The sequence below is a fragment of the Ambystoma mexicanum genome, chromosome 5p, assembly GCF_040938575.1.
Source record: "Ambystoma mexicanum isolate Mex_15411 chromosome 5p, UKY_AmexF1_1, whole genome shotgun sequence".
NCBI classification, from domain to species: domain Eukaryota; kingdom Metazoa; phylum Chordata; class Amphibia; order Caudata; family Ambystomatidae; genus Ambystoma; species Ambystoma mexicanum.
Window position 1 is genome coordinate 1,050,710,573 of NC_090930.1, and position 19,248 is coordinate 1,050,729,820.

Below are 19,248 nucleotides of genomic sequence, written 5' to 3' on the forward strand. Positions count from 1 at the left end.
ACCCGGTCATGAAAGTCTGACCGAGTGGGGCGGGTCCTCCCTATCCTGGTCTGCTTGGTCTTCGTCAATCTGTGGTGGGAACAGAAAACGGATCCGCAGAACGTGGTACCTCAGACCCTGTGGACATACTTGACTGTGCAACGGGCATCTTAAGCACAGACTAAGGGAGGGGACGCAGGAGGGAGCAAGACTGTGTGGCAGCGGAAACGGAGCACACCAATCCCTTGGAGGGCGGAAAGGATTCCTATTGTCCACATTCTGTGGAAAATGCTGCTCAGCCCCAAATATAGGCCCCTCTGCACCAGCCGGTGGGAACGTTGGTGTAAAAGAGGTGAACTGCGAAACAGGTGTCCGATAGGCCATTGTCGCCACAGAGGTTTCAGGGGATTTTGTATCCACTTTAGCCTTGTGACAAGGAACCTCGGCAGAGCCGGTACTGGCAGATCTAGAGCGCTTTTGAGCTCCTTTGGATTCCGAAGAAGAATTAGCCTTCAGTGAGCGAATCGCGGTGGGGCCGGTACTTGAAGACTTAGGGCGTTTTCCCCTTTCTCCATTGCCTCTTCAGCTGGATCGGATTGTTTGTGGGAAGGCTTAGGGTCACCCCCCTCAAACCCCCCAGTAGCCAGAGCCCTTGGAGAAGCACCCTCGATCTTGCTGGTTCCAAATATAGCCCCTAGAAGGGGCTCCTCAGGGATAACCCTAGTGCCTTTAGTCAGTGTAAAGGAAACCGAGACTAGTTTCGGTACGTTTAGTTCCAGATTTGGAAACCTCAGGAATAACCCTGGTGAAAATAGCCCCAGATAAGGAACCTCAGATGAATGTCCGGTCTTGAAAGGGGGCCTCGTAGCAAACTGCAGAATCTAGGTTAGATCGCTTTCAGTACAACTCAGGGAGAACCCTGGTACCAGAGACACTTAGGCCCCTCCCAGAACCAGAAGACCCCAGGACGGAGTCCCCTGGCCAGGGTACCCTAAAAAGGAAGTAACTTACCGGATGCTTCCTTTTTTCGTCGATGAACTGCTGTAAATGTGGAGGAGGAATCCGTTGGAACACCTCCTCCCACCCAACGAGCCGACGCTGGAGTGCTCGGATGGAGAGGGAGTCTCAGTAGAAGCAGGAGTCCCACTGATATTCTGGGTCCAAGCACTCCAGACAGAGAATGGGGATCTGCCCTTGCAAATCGACGTTCGCACGAAGAACAGGACACGAATCCCAGATGTTCCCGCATAGTGTAAAGAAGACCGTGGAATCGGAGCAGGAAGATGACGAACAATGGAACCAAAAAGAAAATTTCCCTATGATGCAAGTGCGTCTGACCCCGGCCGCACAGAGAAAAGGACTGAAGGGCGATGCGCAGAGCTCAGGAAGGCGGGTCTACAGTCACATGCGGGGCCCCGCGTAAAAATAAAAGGAAATTTATTTTTGATGCTTCAAAAGTGCTCCGGTCCATCCCGATGGATGGAATGTCCCCAACAGTATGAGGAAAGGGTACAGTACGTAGTAGTAAGAGGTTTATCATAGCGACTACTCATTAAGCATTCATATCTGGACTTCAGTTTAATTTAACAAATACCTAATTTAAATATGGAACAAGTTATTTACCTGTAACTGTTGTTGTCCAGCATGTGTCTGGCATGGATTTACATGCTCATGAATATTCCCTGTCGTCAGACTGGGAATGCTCTGTAAAAAAGAAAGCATTCTTGCTTCAAGAAAACTCAAAACCGCCCTTCTAGCAACAACCAATCACTGTAGGCTGTGTCATTCTGCACCCAACCAATGGCGATCGTCTCTCTAAGCCCCTCCCCAGGATGCCATCTTTGGATTCAAAGCACGCGAGGTGCCAGTATGAACCCAGAACAGCCAAGCAGGGAAGGAGGGAGGGTCGCATGTAGATCCATGCCAGACCCATGCTGGAGAACAGTTACAGGGAAGTAACTTGTTCCTTTTCCAGCATCCAGCATGGGATCTGGCATGGATTTGCATGCTCATGAATAGGATTGTATAGCAATACATATACACAACCATGAGAGGTGGCAAGGCTCAACAGAAGCCATACACTTACCCCTGGAACAGACTCTCCTCAAACAAACAGGTTGCGCAGCACTGTCTGGCAGACTCTCCTCCCTGCAACTCCTGTCGACACAGTAGAATATCGTGAAGGTGTGTGTCGACCTCCACTTAGCAGCCCTGCAAATGTCCAGCAGGCGGACCCCAGAGAGAAACACTGTTGTAGCAGCGATGGCTCTGGTGTAGTGGGCTCTCAGCCTGCCTGGAAGTGGTCTGTTGGCCAGACTGACAGTGCAGGATGCAGCCAGAGAGCCACCTGGATATGGAGGCTTTCGATAGAGCCTTCCAATGATTCACAGGACCAAAATTAACAGAGTTGAGACGTCTTCCGGAAAGCCTTAGTGCATGCCACATAGAACCTTAAGGCACAAGCAACGTCCAGTGTATGCAGTGACCTTTCAGCAGGCTAGGAAGTATTTGGGAAAAAGACAGGAAGGTTCTTTAAGGATGAATTCAGACCAGGCCTTTGTGATGAAGGACGGATGTGTTCTCAGAACCACCTTTGTAGCATGGAAGGATAGGTATGGGAGTTTGCAGGATAAGGCTTGGATCTCCCCGACCCGATGGGCCAATGTTATGGCCAATAGGAAACCGGTCTTGCATGAGAGAAACTTCAGAGAAGCTTGGTGCAAAGGTTCAAAAGGAAGCCCCAAGAGCCTCGTAAACACCACGTTGGGCTCCCAAGCCGGGGCAGGAGCATTGACAGGCAGAAACATTCCTTTAGGAACTCCTTTATTAGCCTGTGCGACCACAACAACGCTCTGTCTGGCGACCGTGCGCATCAGGAAATGGCAGCCAAATGCACCTTGATGGATGCATGAGCCATACCAGGCTTGGCCAGTGATAGCAGATATGGTAGAAGTTGTGGAGCTGTAACCCGGAGAGGAACGTTCCTTTGGGCTCTGCACCATATTGTGAATAGTTTCCATTTGTGGCTGTAACACTGGAGCATAGAAGACGACCTAGCCTTTGCCAGGACCTTCGTGCAGTCCAGCGGGATGTCATTGTACAAATGCTAGAGCTGCAAGAGCCAAGCCGTGAGGCTTAGTGCCGTCGGGTTGTGATGCAAGATGGATCCCCCTTCCCTGCACAGGAGGTCCGGAAGAGGAGGCAACCTGGCAGCTGGTGCTATTGCCATGCAGAGCAGTTCTGTGCACCAGATCTGCCGCAGCCACACTGGGGCGAAGAGGATCATCTTGCTGGGATAGCGTTTGAGCGTGTTGGTCACACGTGTCAGCAGTGGTATCTGGGGGCATGGGGAGAGGAACGCATAAAGGAAGAGACTTTCCCACGTGAAAGAGAATGCGCGCACCCCGGCTGCGCAAATCTGTTCGTGAACCTCTGGCATTTCGTATACGCTGCTGTCGCAAACAAGTCGATCTGGGGTATGCCCCACATGTTGAAAAGACGTGATGTCTGAGCTTACTGTAGTTCCCATTCGTGGCAGGATCGCAGTTCCCTGCTGTGCGAGTCTGTGATCGTGTTCTTGATGCCAGCTAGCTGGAAAGGCATGAGAAACATGCCCTGAAGAATGGCCCAATACCACAGGGATTGTGCTTCCATGGAGAGAGCCGGTGTGCGGGTTCCGCCCTGCTTCCGGATGTCGAACATTGTGGTCATTGTCTGAAAACTCTCACCACTTGCCCATGCAGAAAAGGCAGGAAGAATTTTAGAGGCCAGAACATGGCCCGTAGCTCTAGGGTGTTGATGTGCAGGGTCTTCTCCTCTGAACGCCAGAGCCCACTGGCGCAAGACTGGCCGGTGTGGGACCCCATCCATCCAAGGAGGCATCCGTGGTGACTGTCGCTTGAAACGGCAGGCATGAAACGGGGCACCTCGGGAACAGTGCCTGTGCACCATCCCCACCCCCCACCCCCAACAAATGGATTGACTGAATTTCTTGTTGAGGGCAATCCTGTGTCCACTTGCCCGTGACCTGGAGCCGCCTGCCATCCAGGAATTCTTGTAGCTGCCTCATCGGAGAATGCAGGACGGCATCTCTAGGAGCGACTTGATGCTGCGGACCCCTGTGATCTTTGTCACCATCAGACGTTGCCCAGAATGGACGCAACCCTCTCTTCCGAGGAGAGCGCCAGAGATGCCACTGTGCTGAACCGAGCACTCGGAAACAGTGCGTCTTGTGATGGCACCGCGCAGATTTTTGGATAGTTTTTTTTTTTTTATTATTTTTTATTTTAACAAACTGTTTCATTAGTTTCAAAAGTAAATAGGACAGTGGCACACAAACACACCATCTTGAGTAGAGAAGAGCAAGTCAGTCCCTCGCAAGAGCAGAGAACTGAACACACAAATGGCACAATACAACCTCACAGTGGAGTGATAACCGCCCATTCAAATTATGTTATGATCAAACAGTTTCATCCCAGGCAGCCCAGACTTTCCCCAAACATATTGGGGCATCCCCTGTCCCTATAAATCCTCTACTCCATGGCCATACAGCTGTCCATATCCAACACCCACTTGGACACCTTGGCGCTATCCCTCGTACCCCAATTCATGACAATGTTCATCTTTGCGACTATCGGGCATTTGAGATGAGCAGTTTTTTTATAACGTGAATAAGCGATATCCCCCAGATCCCAAGCAATAGCTCAAATGGGATTCGCTCTGATATTATGGCGGATACCTTCTCTACCACCTTCCGCCAGATAGTTGATGGAAAACCCCAGAACTGTCAGTAGTGAAGGACTTCCTTGGTGTGCTGCACTGTCAGCTCTTGAGCAGGGGATCGGACGAGCCAGTCATCTAGGCGTGGGTAGACATGAATGCCTTTGAGGCCAAGGTGGGCCGGAACAGGCGACAGGCACTTCGTGAACACTCTCGGTGCTCATTTTAGCCCAAAGGGAAGCACCTTAAATTGATAATGACGCCCCAAGAGCACAAAGAGTAGATACATTTTTGCACTTTGGATGTATAGCAATGTGAAAATAGGCATCCTCTAGGTCTAGTGTAGCCATGAAGTCCCCTTGTTCCAGCTGGTCGAGTACCTACTGTACTGTGACCATCCTGAACTTTAAAGACTTTAGGTACTTGTTGAGGTACCGCAGGTCGAGGATTGGGCGCCATCCTGCAAAATTCTTTCAGACTAGAAAGTATCTGAAGTATACTCCGTCGCCTCAGCATTGAGGGGCAACATGTCTGGAGGAATGTGTGGACAGTTGTGTTCGAATGGCGCACTATGTCTAGTTGGTGGTGAGGTTTACCGACTCCTTGACGAATTGTGTTAAACAGCCCCCACAGGGGCACGAAAGTGGGGGACCGGGTTCTGTGCCTGGTCAGGCTTGCTTGGGCATTTGTGCCTTTGTTTGTCGACAACGCCAGCGTTGCGCTTCACCTCCAAAAGTCTACGTCCTGCCTCTATACGACTCTTGAGACAAAGAGCGGGAGGGCTGGCGGTAGAAGGACGTTGGGTAAGATGGTTTGAACTTACCGCTGGAAGACCGAAAGGGCGATGTTCGCTGTTGTTGGAAAGTACCCAGGGACCTAGCTAATTCAGAATCGGTCTTTATTGCCTGCAATGCATCTTCCACAGCCTTGACAAACAGGTTCTCGCCATCCAAGGGCATCCTCGACTGCACTTCCTGCCTGAAGTTTATGGCCTTAAGCCACCCTTGTCTTCTCAGAGCCACTCCATTACCCCTCTGCCGGAAGCATGAGTCTGCCACATCCAGGCCCACTGTGATGGCATGATCGGACATTACCTCCCCTTCTTGAAAAAGAGCTAGGGCCTCCATGTTCTTGTTGTCGGGGAGAAAGTCAAGGACTGGGCCCAGTTTATACTATAGCTCTCCATCATAGTATACCAGTATCGAACCAGAGACTTGGAGGATGGATTCGCCTACCTCTTGCTTGCTGCTGCAGAGACATGAGTCTGGGGACGGCTGGGATCTTAGGCACTAGGGTGCCGAGTCTGGAAGCCTGTACTTCTCCAGCCTATCCAGTCTAGGTGGAACTGAGTTTGGGGCCTTCATAAGAGACAAGCCCTCCTCCCATACGTCATACAGGAGTGTAATTGGACATTGCCGTCTTTCTGGATGAGGCTCCTCTCATACAAGAATCCCTCCTCCTCCTCGGTTACCAAATTAAATAAGGTGGCAGCCCTTGCTAACATGGAGTGGAAGGAACCCACTTCGTCTGGATGGGCTGCCTTGGGGGTGTCGTCTGCATTTAGCGGTGGGTCATCGGAAGTTAAATTCATCCACTATATGCTCTGCTGCCGTCTCCGTCAGGGGCGGGCTCTCCACTATAGGTGGTGCTGCCTGTCTAGGCATAGATGGATGAGATATACGTCTTGCCGGGCTGTCCTCCAGGGTGGGTTCCACTGGAGCCAGCTGTGGAGGCATGCACTGTTGTATTTCCGCCACAAGAGTGTGTAGGGTAGTTAAGATGTCCAGGGACAAATCCCTAGAACTGGATGGTGTGTCTCAACGGGCCAGCGCCCCGCAAGGATTTCACTGGATGGAAATGCTCTCTCAAGGGTTGAACCCTGGGGTCGTTCTCCTCCAGGTCCGATACACAGTCTTCCTGCAATAATTCTTCAGAACTGTAAATCACACTGACTGGGTCCCCCCTCCTCTCTTATCCTGCTCCTCTTGTAGAGGACGAGATTGGGGACTTTATTGACTGCGTAGTTGTGGTTGGCGTGGCAGTTGAGGAGGAAGGATTGTTCTCAGACTATTTTGTTGTCGATGCTGTTGATGAAGGTGCAGATGTTATATCCGTCGGCATAGTCATCAACGGGGCCATCAACAATCGGGCCGTCGATGGGGCTGTCGCCTGGGCTGTCGACGCAGTTGTTGTAGGGAACCCTCACCACTGACAGGGTGGTCGTCTATGGGTAGCTGTTGACTAGGGTCTCGCCGTTAACGCAGCGGTAACTAGCAATCTCGTCGCCTGGGAATCTTGTCCGTGGATCACTGATGACGAGTTTTGAAGAAGACCTTGCCACTTCACTGTGTGGTTCTATGCCTGTTTTATGCTTCAGTGAAGACAACGATTTTCCAGATGATACTCCATTCACCGGCAAGCCTGCCGGCGAAGGTTAGCAGCCAAACTCCGGACCGGTACCCATGGTAGCAGCGACCCCTGTCGAATGTGCGGGTGGCACTTTGCCTTTTTATGGGTCTCCTGCGGATCTTGACCTCTTACCAGAGGTAGTATGTTCCAGTGAACGACTGGATCTGAAAGAAGCCTGCAAACTCCCAGGAGCCATGCCCTTCTCTTCTTCAGCCAAGACACCAGTCTGCGGTAACGGTCCCTCTGTTTTGGTACCAAGACAAATTTCGCAGCCATCCTCGTCATGATAAGGGTGTAGACAATACAGGCACCTCGAGTGCTTGTCTTCCACATACGCGTTGCGCAAGCCACATCTGGCGCAGAGATTAAACAGGCACCTCTTGCCATCTTAGGACATGGAGAGGCGCGAAGTAGGCCTTGAAACTTGACACAAAGATCTGACAGTGTAGCGGTCGAGTCTTCACCAGTGGATAGCGGACCGCAACATTGAATGTTTTGACCAAATAAATGTTTTTTGTTGAAAAATGCAAAAGTAGAAGTTTTGCTCATAGAACAACTATAGAAGACTCCCAGCACCGAAGCGTGGAGTGAAAATCCGAAGATGGCTTTGAGAGAAGGGGCTTAGGGAGACAATTGTCATTCGATGGGGGCAGTATGACCCAGCCTACAGTGATTGGTTGTAAGACGACCCGGATTGGAATGCTCCCTAAAAGATGCTTACTGCAAATAAGACTCTTAACGAACGTTGGTGGTCTGTGGCCTTCTCAGCCATCTGTAGTCTTTCTTTAATGGAGTTTAAAGGCAATCATCAAACCTCAACCATGAAGCTCCGCAAATGTCAATGGTTCAAAGACTTCTGCAACCAAACCCTCAGGGCACCAGATAATTGGTCATCTGTGGGCCTGTATCTGTTACTTGAGAATACTTTATTTTTGTTTTTACAACAACCCAAGGAGATGGCAATACTGCAATATTTTCAAGAAAACCATGTACACAGCATTATGATAGAGATGAGCACTGCACATCTCAAAAGGACACCGACAGACTGTGCTGGAACAAATTAAGACAGCATTCTGTCACAATATGTCATAGGCACGGTGTACAGGACAACTATAAGCTTTAGAAAGTGTAAAATGCAAAACACGCTTGCTCAATCTGCTAAAATGAAAGCATAAACAAAAAATGGTAACCATTGACTCATCTTTGTATCTGTACAAAGTTAATCTTCTACTGACACTAAACACTGGTTTTACAATATCTACTTGAGTAAAAGGTCTTTCTGGCCCATGTTGGCAGCCAAATATCCAATCTGCTCAACGCCAAAACACAGCAATAGGGTTTTGGAGCATGTTCCACAAACACAAAGTCATATTGAATACTACAAATGCGCTTTGGTCTCAAACCACACTATCTTCATTTAGCTCAAATAAATATTGCTTTACCTAAGCTGTGCCCATTCTTTGTGTAGAAGCAGGTATTGTTGATGAGGTTTACACAACACCCTATGACGTCGCCGGTTGTAAACGTTGGGCCATAAGGCTGACCAGTTCCAGAAGAACAAAATGAATGTCCATCATCTCCATGATAACCATATGAATGCTTGTCCCACCCTAAAAGAGAAAAAAGCAAGCAGTTAGAAAATGCTGCAATAGTTTCCTTACATGTGCAATGTTTTATTTAAAATATTTCAAGGAATTCAGACGCACAGTGTCCCAACAAAGCATCAGCATCATTTAGGAATCTCTCTGTGGTTTGCCAAGTAAGTCATCAGAAGAGCCTTAATATGGGCCTGTTTTTTTTTTACCCAACTCCGGTTTGCATGCAAGTACTTGGAGGCCTGTACTTGAATGAAAAAAAAAGAAACCACTTGCACTAGCAAGCACCTGCTGCTGGCTTGTAAGAGAGGTCTGCACACAAACTATTGATCATATGGGGCCACTCCTGTTTCAACTCATTTTCGGACTATGAAGCTATATCGCTCGCACTTGCACCTCAATGCAAGCAATATTTGATATCAAGGGGCTACACGTGTACATTAATTATTGTCATTTTTTTTATTTGTGTTTTGGTTCAAAAGAACTTTTCACAATATTTAAAAAAAAAAAATACATTTACACACAATACAACATAATGTCATATAACATTCTAATCAATTAAAATCAATGATTTTACACACAATAGAAAATGTTATATACCAATCCATGTTGTAGCCCATAACATTTCCTAAACCGAAAAAATATAACTTCTCAGCTCTGAAATGTGCCGACACATAATGTCAACACACAAAACTTTCAATCCAATCTTTCAACAGTGCCCTTCCTGATTTTTTGCTTCACCCAATAGAATCTACATCGCTGCTCAAATAACGGTTTCCCAATACACCTATAGTAGGTAATTGGAACAGTTGCAGAAGCAAAATGCACCTTCTCTGGCCAGGACCGGGAAGAGGATATTGATCTTTTTTTTTCAGATATTTCTGGTGTCTTAAGTATGAAATTTGGCAATCCCCTGCTGGAAACCCAGGTAAGGCTGCCCACAGCCCCTAGGCCCCCCGGCACCCCAACAACAACAAAAAAAACACCCGCGACCAGGCCCACTTCCCACCCCAGCCCGCCACAACCCTCCCAGCTCCCCTTCCTGGATCCCAGCCCTCCCGCCTCCCATCCCGAGCCCTGATTGGAGTTTTGCTCCATGCGACATCTGGATTTGGTCCAGAAGCACGGTGAGTGTCGCGCCCTCATTCAACTGTCCCTCAGCAACATCTGTGTTGGCCCCGAGGCCCCATCCTAACCTGCAGTAGTCCTTCGCCACCCGCACCCTCTTCCTGCTTTTCCCTTCTGTCTCGCCTCCCGACCCACCCCAGAGGCAGGTAAGTGTGGCCGCTTCCAGAGAGCCCCCTGGGCCCATAGCATTTACTTTCTGTGCCCATTCCAGCGCCCCGTGCCGTTGCTGCCCACTGCCCCTCTCCCTCACTCCCTGCTTCCTTCACTGCGAAGCCTTCACTGGTCTTCCCAGGGCAGCCCTCTGCCCGGCAGCCCCTGCGGCTAAAGGCCCCAAGGCCAAGGGCGGCCCCAACAGAGGAGGCTCCAGGAAGTGTCGGCAGGAGTCCACAGGGGAAGCCAGGTGCCAGCTGTCAACCATCAACTACAAGGACCAGTAAGGTAAGAGTGGCCTGGGTTAGGAGTAGATCAACCACTCTACCCTATAATCCTAGCCACTTAAACCGATATAAAACAGTATTAGCTATAGACACTATACACTATAGTAGACATTATACAGGTCTCCAAAATTTATCAGTTTCTGTTCCCAAATTGTATAAGATATTCAGATTGCATTGATAGGCCTCTCTCCCACTATGCAGGTCTCCAAATTTGGCAGGGTTTCTGTTCCCAAATTATATTGTATGATATTCAGATTGCATTGATAGCCCCCCGCACTCCCAACAATAAACAAGTCTCCCACATTTAGGAGGGTTTCCATTCCGGAATTGAATTGTATGATATTCTGATTGCATTTATCGGCCTCTCTCCCGCTATACAGGTCTCCCAAATCTATCAGAGGTTCTGTCCACAACTGTATTGTATGATATTCAGATTGCACTGATCGGTCTCTCCCCCACTATACAGGTCCGCCAAATTGATATGGGGTTCTACTCCCAAATTGTATTATTTCAGATTGCATTAATAGGCCTCTCTCCCACTATACAGGTCTCCCAAATCTAGCAGGGGTTCTATTCCCAAATCGTATTATGATATTCAGATTGCATCGATAGGCCTCTCGCCCACTATACAGGCCTCCCAAATTCATCAGGGGTTCTGTCCCCAAGTTGTATTGTATGGTATTCAGATTGCATTGATAGGCCCCTCTCCCACTATACATTTCTCCCAAATTTGGCAAGGGTTCTGTTCCCAGACTGTATTGGGTGGTATTCGGATTGCATGGGGGGGGCCTCGCTCCCACCGTGCAGGTCTCCCAAATTTAGCAGGGGTTCTATTCCCAAAATTGCATTTTGTGCCATTCAGATTGCATTAATAGGCCTCTCGCCCACTATACAGGTCTCCCAAATCTAGCAGGGGTTCTATTCCCAAATCGTATTATGATATTCAGATTGCATCGATAGGCCTCTCGCCCACTATACAGCCCTCCCAAATTTAACAGGAGTTCTGTTCCCAAATTGTATTGTATCATATTCCGATTGCATTGATAGGCCTCTCTCCCACTATTCAGGTCTCCCGAATTTAGCAGGGGTTATGTCCCCAAAATTGCATTGTGCGATATTCAGATTGCATTGTTAGGCCTCTCTCCCACTATACAGGTCCCCCAAATTCATCAGGGGTTCTGTCCCCAAGTTGTATTGTATGGTATTCAGATTGCATTGATAGGCCCCTCTCCCACTATACAGGTCTCCCAAATTTGGCAGGGGTTCTGTTCCCAGACTGTATTGTGTGGTATTCGGATTGCATTGGGGGGCCACTCTCCCACTATACAGGTCTCCCAAATTTAGCAGGGGTTCTAACCACAAAATTGCATTTTGTGCCATTCAGATTACATTGATAGGCCTCTCTCCCACTATACAGGTCTCCCAACTTTAGCAGGGACTCTGCTCCCAAATTTTTGAAATCATAAGGATTACAATACTCCGTAGGGTCCCTCCTACCATACGAGACTCTAGAACATAGTCAGAATTAGTCTCAAGCACAAACTTAGCTTAACCACCTTAACATACTCCTAGTGAGGACCAGACCATGACAGAACAGTTCTAGCGCCATCACCCTTTCCGAGAGGCCTACATACACAGCACTGAACTTTGACCTACACCCCTGACAACAGTACGCCCAGCACCAAAACCCCACCGGACAGCCCTCGGCGGATACACAAACCGACCCACCAGAAAAACAGATGGCACAAAAGCACCCAAGCCTACGAACACAAGAAGAAACACCAACACTCCCATCACAAGACACAGCAGCCAACCACTCAACTAGCACCTCTGCACTGAGCACCAAAATGCCCCGGACCAGAAAGGGAGGCAGAGAAGGGCACAAGACAAGGCCGCACCGGACACAGGCACACAAATCCAACCTACCACCGAAGCAACAACCTCAAATAGAGGAAACAACGCCAAAAACCAAAACGGCCAGAACAAAATTCCAAAGGGAAAATTCCTTAGATCTCACACAATACCTCGCAAAGACCCCAGAACCAGGATACCCCAACGACACAGACATCAAGACACACAAAGAACATCCCAAGACAACCAGGAAGAAGCTGGGAACACCCAAGAAGAATGTGGCTAGAGTCCGACCCCATCACCCCATACATCACAAAAACAGAAGGACACTCAACACCTGCGCCATACCAGACATAACGACGAAGATCTTATAACCAACAACCCAAACATGAACCTAAGTGACCATTTCAACAAAGAAGAAGCCTTCATGGACCTTCACCTAACCAGCACAAACGTAGAAGCAACGCCACTGAACAGCCAAGGTTTCAATCTAGCAGACTGCTTCAATGAAGATGCAGCTTCCGCTGATCCTCATACACCCTCCTACAATGAAGCAGCCTTCGCTGATCCTCATCCACCCCAATCAACGCCAATAACGATGCACCACAAACCAAAACAAGCAACAACGAACAAGCAAAACCACACCAAAAAGATCGACTGCAACCTCAGCAATGCAAGGTCAATGTCCAAACATGCCTCCGAGATATACGATCTGCTCTGCGACGGAGGGATCGACATCCTATTTGTAACAGAAACTTGGCTAGACAATTACAAGATCACCCTCAACAACGGCTTGCCTGAATACTTCAAATGTGTCCAATCAAACAGAAAAACCAAAAGAGGGGGCGGGCTGGCAATCATTCACAAGGGACACCTCGATATCAAACTGGAATACCCACTAATCATCGATAAATGTGAATCCCTAATCATACATCTAGCAGTAACACCCTAAATAAACTTGAAATTCGTACTAATATATAGACCACCAACCTACGATGCAACCTTCATAGACTCCTTCACAGAAGCAATCACCGTCCTAGCCATCAAACACAATCACCCGATAGTCCTAGGAGACTTCAACATCTGGTTTGAAGGAGAAAGCACAACCATACAAAAATCGCTAACCACCCAACTAGCAGCAATGAACCTACAACAACTAGTCAAAGGGGCAATCCACTTGGCAGGGCATGCACTTGACGCAATCTTCGCGAGCAAACGACTCCTCACCACTGCACCCCCAATTCAAATACCCTGGAGCGACCACCTCATCCCCTTCGTAATCAAAGTGACCACGCTAACAAACAGTCAACCAGACAAAACAATGAAAACCATGAAAAGAAATTGGAGAACCATCAAAAACTCAACCTGAATGAACTCTTGGAGCTAAACAAACCACACCCAACATTCATGGAAGAAGATGACCTGGACAAAAAGGTAACCCTGCTGCATTCCTGGATTATAACTACTATAGACAACATCGCCAAAGAACAACCCTTCGCTTCTTCTAATAAACGGTCAATAGCAAAATGGTTCTCCCCACTACTTAGCATCATGAAAAGAAAAAACCGAAGACTAGAACTTGATTGGAGAAAACAAAACGACGCAGCGAACAAACTGAAATTCCTACAACACAACCGGGCTTACAAAAAGGAAATACAAAAAGCAAAGAGAAAACACTACGACAAATACCCAAAAAGTGCTCTTTAAAATCATAAACAAAATCAAAATCCCTCCGGGATGTAACACACCAACTCCGTCCACGAAACTCTGCAACGACTTTGCAGACCACTTCAAAAATAAAATCACCAACATTCAACAAACCATACAAAGAAGACCATCTGATCTGACCACAACCCCAACCTACACCCGGGAGGAACACCCAAACAAACTACAAAGCTTCCCAGAAATATCAGTGGAGACATTCGTCAAACTGGTGAATGAAAGCAATAACTCAGGGTCCCCTGAAGACCCCTGCCCACCAGACATATACAAATCTATTTTTAAACAAGGAAAGCCCATGGAATATCACAGGAACGTCCTCAACCATTTCATCGCAACTGGGAAAGTGCCACACACCTTCAAAACTGCATACATCAGGCCGCTTCTCAAAGATACAGCGGAAACGTAGAGGACCTCTCCAACTACAGACCCATCTCCAACATCCCGTATAGAGCCAAGCTGCTCGAAGCGTACATATACAAAACAACCCAAGAGTTTATAGAAGAGCACAGCCTACTAGACCAGGCACAAGTTGGCTTCAGACCACAGAGGAACGGAATCCGCTCTACTCTCAATATGGGACGATCTAAAAATCAACGCAGACTCGGACAACAGCACTGCCTTGATACCCCTAGACCTATCAGCAGCATCTGACACAGTCGACCATGACACCCTCATAACGAGATTAAAAGGACTTGGAATAACAGACACCGCCCTACTATGGATCAAATCCATCCTAGCAGAACGGAAACCGTATGGATGAAACCCTTCAAATCCAGCCCGAGAGATTCCACCTGTGGAGTACCACAAGGATCATCCGTCTCCCCGCTACTATTCAACATCTACCTGCATCTATATCAGAATCATCAAAAGCCACGGCCTCACCTGCTACAACTACGCTGACAATACACAAATAATCTTCAAAATACAAGCCAAACCGTAAAGAAACAAAGCTAGAAAACTGCCTCTGCGATGTATTCTTCTGGATAAACTCCGGCTCTCTCAAAATCAACCAAGGCAAAACTGAAATAATGATCGTCACAAAAAATGGAGGAGAAAACCAATTCATCCCTTGGCCAAGGGAACTCGGAACAACCTCAGCACCCTCACCGATTGTAAAAAACCTGGGGGTTCTGATAGACAATCTCACGCTAGAGCCACAAGTAAACGCTCTCCTCAAGAAATGCTTCTTCCTCCTGCGAGCGGCAAAGAGAATCTTACCGTTCCTATCGTTCGCCAACAAAACAACCACCATCATCACCCTCGTCATGTCCAAAGTAGACTACGCCAATAGCCTATACCTAGGCATACCTGAACGACTCCTAAAAAAACTACAACGCATTCAAAACGCGGCAGCCAGACTACTTCTGAAACTACCCTGAAGAGAACACACCGCACCAACGCTGAAAACACTACATTGGCCACCAATAAAACAACAAATAAAATTCATAACAATGTGCATTACGCACAGAGCAGTACACAACGAAGGCACTGAGTTCCTAAGAGACAAACTGCGCCTACATAACCAACAAGAACCCTCAGATCAAGCATGGACATCTGCCTGGAACCGAAGCCCTACAACAAAAGAAAACTTGGAGGATCCTCCTTCTCTCACCAAGCCCCGAAAACCTGGAACGACCTTCCAAAGTACATTCGTAACACAAGAAACCACCTATTATTCAGGAAATTACTCAAAACCTGTCTCTTCACGTCATAACTAGAAAAACTAGCCACAGGCGCACCGACATAACTAAAACATCAATGAACATAGAGCGACCGCAACACACACCGATCAATCAATGGGAAAAGCCAACATAAATATCCCATGACATACTAAAAGGACCAAACGGGAGACAGCCGCAATACGATCAAAGACAGTAAACATAGCAAACTAAGACGGAAAGACTAGAACGAATCATCAAGAGGACCATGACCTTAACTATTGCCTTCCCCAACAGCCCTAAGGCAAAATATAGAGAGGGAAAGGAAGCACTGCACCACGGGCCCCAATGCTATGGGTGAGAAATTGAATGTTTCATCACTACACACTGTCCACCAATACAAAGCAGGAAGCATAATGTACCACCACACAAAACTACAACTAAACAATAGTCCCAAGGATGTTCACCCCACGGAAACCAAGCAGTCAGGACAGAAGGATACGAACGTCTGAATACACAGGCTCACCAAGACAGATCAACTAGGACAACACATCAACACCACCTCAACCCTGAACCATTCAAAGCCTTAACTGACCAGGGTCACACTAGATAACCTGAGAATAGATATTAGCCATGTGAAGCAGGAGACTAAGTAGCAAACTTAGTCACACAGCCGCTCTCAGTTGTACCCAATCTGGGTCGTGTTTTTTTAAACAAAGTATTCTTCCTATATATGTATATGCAGCTTGTGTATACTTTCAAAATAATTCTCAAAATAGATCAGAGTTTGATGAGGTAAGTAATGTTTTATCAACAAAAAGTTTCAAAGGTCCAACACTAATACATGCTTATCCAGAATACTTCCACTTACATCAGAGCTACCACCCACTTCCTACAGAAGCTCACCACCATCACTTTCCAACCTGATCACCTGTTGTTCACCATTGATGTCAGAAGCCTTTACACTTCCATACCCCACGACTTGGGCATCAAATCTGTAGAATGGTTGATATTGGAAACACCTGAAGTCCGTGCACAAAAATAATTCATAATGGCTCTTCTCCAATTCATTGCGGAGAATTCCTATTTCCAATATCACAACATGTTCTTTCTGCAAATTTCTGGGACATCTATGGGGGCCACCATGGCACCATCCTATGCGAATTGTTTTATGCACAAATTTGAAATGGATCATATACTCAACAAACAAGAATGGAGTCAGAGTATACATCTATGGTCACGCTATATCGATGACATTTTCGGTATTTGGAAGGGTACTGAGGCAACATTCAACCAATTTTTTGAATACTTGAACAATACCAACGCATCCAATTTACCAAAGAAATATCCAGAGACAAAATCACGTTTCTTGATGTAGAAATAATGAAGAGCGAGACAGGCTACAGCACCAAGCTGTTTCGTAAACCCACGGATCGTAATAATCTATTACACCGGTTAAGTTTCCACCAACCCAGCCTACTTAGAAACTTGCCGTACAGTCAACTACTGCGTGTCAAGAAGATTGTGAGTGATCCCGAAGATTGCATAGCCCAACAATCCATAATGAAAGAGAAATTTGCAGCACGTGGATACAAAAAAACAGAACTTGACTTAGCATCCCAGAGAGTGGATGCCCTTGACCCCAATACTCTGTTATCTAACACTGCCAAACCTCAAAGAGAACTCAAATCTCCTGTATATGTCTCTAAGTTCTCGATCCAAAGCAACAAGATTAAGAATTCCATCAAGAAGCATTGGAATATTTTTTTAAATGATGTAAGAGTACAGAAGTTGTTTGACCAGTTACCAGTGTTCGCATACCAAAGGAGCAGAAATTTGCGTGACGAATTGGTTCTGACACGACCCCCTAGGAAGGAACCGATCACCGAACGGACTGGGACGTATCCCTGCTTGCATTGTGCTAACTGCAATATGGTTATCAAGGGGAACACCATATACCATCCACGTACAGGCCGGAAAATTTTCCTCCAAACTTTTGGGACTTGTGATAGTGCGAACATTATATATGGCATCAAATGCCCCTGTGGAAAATATTATGTAGGCCAATCCACAAGAGCAGCAAAAGTACGCTGGAACGAGCACCGGTCCTGCTTCCGGAACTCTAATCCCAACTAAGCAGTAGCTCGCCACTGGAAAGAGAAAGGCCATAATTTAACCCAAATCAGGTTCCTCATTCTGGAGGTACTGAACAAAGTCAATCCACACGAAGACTTGGGTCTGCGACTCAACAGAAAAGAAACATTTTGGATCGACAAACTGGGGAGCCTTCATCCCCATGGGCTCAACGAAGAAATTAACTATCACTGCTATGTATAGTACCGGATTGACTCCACATGTGGACCCCATGATGGGGTACTATATTATAATGAGATATTGCTTGGTATTTTTTGTATATACCTTTGAGGACTTCTGCGTTCCATTCACATTTAAGACACCATATGTGTCAATCCAACATTGGGTGAACATGTTTCTGGTGTATTTGTTTTGCGTTTAACAAGTTGTTTGGCAATAATGGTATTGCCGATGAAAAAGGTGGCATGCAATGGGTGCCACTACTAAATTTCATTTCTGTAGTTGTGCAATTTTTCATTGCTGTTTAGCAGTGGATTTATCATACTCGTGTACTATGTTTTCACCTATGAATTATCCCATATGTTGTATTTGAATTTTTCTGATCCCCCTTGTCGCAACTCCCGGACATTCCAGTCTGCGACCCAAGGTGACATTCATTAGAGTGCCACCACCCGCGACAGGGTTTCTCAATTTGGGAATTGGTTTGGAATTACTTAAATATGTATCAACAACATTGCTGTTTGTAACACACAACAGTGCAGTTTTATTTTATTTACTTTTTTTCTGCAATGCGTGATTGGATTCATATGCACAATATCTTTTTGATGTTTTCGGTATTTATTTTATATTTTTATTTTTTGCCTGCAAGTACCCTTTATTTTCCTTTACAATGGTGCTTTGGTTACAGTATGCCCTTTCCAATCAATCAACCATAATCATGACCATGTTTGCAATTGCTATATGCGATTGGTACTCTTAGTATTTCTTCAATGTTCATGATTTTCTGATTTTCAATTTTGGCACAGAATTACCTCTATAATTCCTGAATGACCGCGCTTTGGTCACATAATTGCTTATTTTACCCCAAACTTAACACATGACCTCACTTGCAGAGGTATATTTCTAACTGCCGCATTGCGCCATTATCGAGGCGCGATGCAGTCACGTGGGGATATCTATATCCATCTCCATGACAACGTCTCTACCCGGCGATGCTTAGCAGCGTCCAGACAATGGTGGGAGCTGCGGCATTACACACAAGGTATAGGCAGATTCTGTTCCCTTTACGCTTTGATCCAATATTGTTACCAGGTGCCCTGACACATGCTTTTAAATTTAGATCTCCACTAGAGCTTTGGCTACTGTGGACCGCGTGTACTCCCGGCACACACGGCAGCGATCTTTGCAGTTCTTTTAACCTCTTGGCTACACCCCACTCAAGAGGTACATTCAGTTCACATTTTGACTGTGTTGTATACAGAATATCTTTCTCCCATTACTCCCTAGCGCTCATTCATTGTTCTATTTCCCATTATCTTTTTTTCACTATGCTTTTCAACGCCATTTGAACTCACGAATCTGCCGGTATGTGCATTTCCAAATTATCTACAATTTTGTTTTGTTGTTATGTTTGTATGGTTGTAATTTTGATGTGTT

General features: G+C 46.7%; 1 protein-coding gene across 2 annotated transcripts in view; it reads right to left on the reverse strand.

Moving 5' to 3' along the window:
* Positions 1 to 19,248, reverse strand: part of RANBP9 (RAN binding protein 9) — a 1,122,649-nt gene that overhangs the window by 703,552 nt on the left and 399,849 nt on the right. For both annotated transcript variants that reach the window (XM_069613547.1, XM_069613548.1), the window contains one exon: positions 8,550 to 8,717. In XM_069613547.1, the coding sequence (XP_069469648.1) occupies positions 8,550 to 8,717 (168 nt within the window). The remainder of the gene's footprint in view (positions 1 to 8,549; positions 8,718 to 19,248) is intronic.